The sequence below is a fragment of the Odontomachus brunneus genome, unplaced genomic scaffold (genome assembly GCF_010583005.1).
Source record: "Odontomachus brunneus isolate Ranch 3 - 2012 unplaced genomic scaffold, Obru_v1 Obru_scaffold_006, whole genome shotgun sequence".
NCBI classification, from domain to species: Eukaryota; Metazoa; Arthropoda; class Insecta; order Hymenoptera; family Formicidae; genus Odontomachus; species Odontomachus brunneus.
The window spans coordinates 75,458-77,764 of NW_022639456.1; the positions used below are offsets into that span (position 1 = coordinate 75,458).

The 2,307-nt window shown below is 41.3% G+C and overlaps 2 protein-coding genes across 10 annotated transcripts in view; one reads left to right on the forward strand and one right to left on the reverse strand.

Annotated features, from left to right (window-relative positions):
• Positions 1-813, reverse strand: part of LOC116853835 (cleft lip and palate transmembrane protein 1-like protein) — a 10,468-nt gene extending 9,655 nt beyond the window's left edge. The window contains exon 1 of the mRNA XM_032835097.1: positions 572-813. The gene's annotated coding sequence lies outside the window, so the exon portion shown is untranslated. The remainder of the gene's footprint in view (positions 1-571) is intronic.
• Positions 1-2,307, forward strand: part of LOC116853833 (flocculation protein FLO11) — a 22,208-nt gene that overhangs the window by 5,990 nt on the left and 13,911 nt on the right. For 7 of the 9 annotated variants that reach the window (XM_032835086.1, XM_032835094.1, XM_032835089.1 and 4 more), the window contains one exon: positions 2,075-2,190. The exons of 1 other annotated variant lie outside the window; for it this stretch is intronic. In XM_032835086.1, coding sequence (XP_032690977.1) covers positions 2,101-2,190 — 90 coding nt within the window. In that variant the 5' untranslated portion in view covers positions 2,075-2,100. Of the gene's footprint in view, positions 1-48; positions 260-2,074; positions 2,191-2,307 lie in introns of those variants that run through there. One more of the 9 variants, XM_032835091.1, reaches the window with a different exon arrangement.

The window sequence follows — 2,307 nt, forward strand, 5'->3', positions numbered from 1 at the left end:
CTCTCTCTCTCTCTCTCTCTCTCTCTCTCTCTCTCTCTCTCTCTCTACCGATGATTGAACTGCTCGAATCATGCGCGTTTGTCACTACAGTCCGACAGTCACACTAGCGTTTGAGCAATTTTTTAATCCAATACTCAATATTTTAGACCGATGACGTTCTCGACGATTCTCATCGTTTACTGCCGTCACAAATAATGTTAAACGCGAAAAGCGAGTGGCTGCTTTGTACTTTCAACCAACTACGTTAATTTGTGCAGATGTATGTATTCTCTTAAAATGAATCAGTCAAACATAACTGAAAACAGTTAATATGCACTGAAAGTGCTCAGTGCTGTACTTATAACTGATATTAGTGACTACTCACTGATTCACTTTAAGAGAGCATTATCAAGTTACACAGCAAATAGAGCTAACACTTTGGAAGCGTTTCGAATTTATCTTCGCTCTTTTTCTGCGGCTAAAATGTGCAGACTTGAACATAAATAAACCGCCATTAAAATTTAAAAAGCACGTTCAAACTGAAACACGCCGACTCGAACTACGTCGGGAAAGAAAAATATGTTTGACTTACCCACGAAAGTGAATTCCGCGTTACGATCGGCCAGAGTAACCACATCTCATGTGAGACTTTTATACACGAACACATGTTTCTTGACGCATTGACAAAATATATTTCAAATAATCTCTCTTTGTACTAATACTAAAAAATTAATTTCTCCTATGCGATTGCTACTTCTACACGATGACATAAAACAGAATACGCAATTAATGTAATTCTTATGGTGAACGTAATATCTCTGGTGACTCGCGTGTGTCACCTTTATAATCACCGACATTATTGAGACGACTCTATTCGATGCGGAAGTAAATAGGTCTCGTTAAGCGCGAACGGTCTCGAGGTGGGAGAAAAAAAAACGTTATTGTTGCTCGACAACAAGTTTTATATCTACCAGTTTATAGTTTAATCTAAGAGGCTCTTTCATGTCAGCGCTATCTCGAGACATACTATCGCGTACCGAAAAGACGGCATTCAAGAGTAATTGCGACTGGGAAACGCAACCCTTTGCTCGTTTCTTCGCGTGTCCATCCTAGCAAGAAAGAAAAGAGAGACTAGATAAATTGCACGCGGGAATAGCTTAAATTTACCGAATCCCTGTCTCTCGGATTTCAGTCCTCGTCGAAATGTTAATATATCATTTTTGGTACTTTTGAAATTTTCAAAGCGTAAGAATAAAGCATTCGGATTAATTCAGCCTTCGATATAATTAATATATCATTAAATCACCACATAATACACTCTCATTTTATGTCGTATATTTTGCACACGTGCGCAGTCACACAACGTTATTTGAGTAGGCTTTTAAACAATCGCTGAATATGCACAAGCAAATGTCCCCGATGCTACATTGCGCGCGAACGACGTCGTGTGCTCTAATAAACGGCGCCCTTCGCTCAAATGTTTTAACGCTACCAACAATTAACCGCTTGTAACGAACAGTCGCAGGCATGGGCAACTCGCAATTTTGTCAGCACAGTGTGTTTTGCTATTTTCGTCATCAGTTTACACATTGGTGTGTGCGGTAATCTATATGCTCGGGAGATCTCGCGAAAGTTATTTCTCCATTCAGTTAATCCACATAGAGTGAATAAAACCGATACTTTGTACTACAAGCAGAGCTACTACTTGGACATTAATTAATCGACGAGTGACAATTGAAATCTTGACACATGCGACGTGTCGGATGAATCTTTTGTAAAGTGAAAAGTGTCACGCAAATAGCTTTGATGTTCATTGTAGGCAGCGTTACGAGCAATTTCTCAAGGTTTATCAAGCGAGAAATCTCGGCATGAGGTATCGTGCGATATACCTGTTGGCGTTATTACATAATGCGAGAACCACCGTGTAATAACGGCAAGCGAACGTGATAACCGACCCTCGCGACACGTGTTTTTTTTTTTCCATGCCGCTGCTGCAGCGGCGGAAAGCGTTTTTAAAAACTCCAAGTTTTACGCGAAAGTTTAGCCGGTACGTATTAAAAAAGACTCGCCCTTTCGACTTTTCACGTTTTTCCAGCATCACCGTGATCTGAGCACTCGAAAATGGCGTCAGGATTGCCGAGCGCTCATCAGAGGAAACTTGGACCAGCGCCGATAGCATCCTTCGAAGACCTATCCGACGAGGTGGAAAACGTGAGTCCTATTCCGAATCCTCCCTGAGCTATCCTTGACAACCGGTTCACGCTGTTTCTTCCTCCGAGTTTCTCTCTCTCTCTCTCTCTCTCTCTCTCTCTCTCTCTCTCTCTCTCT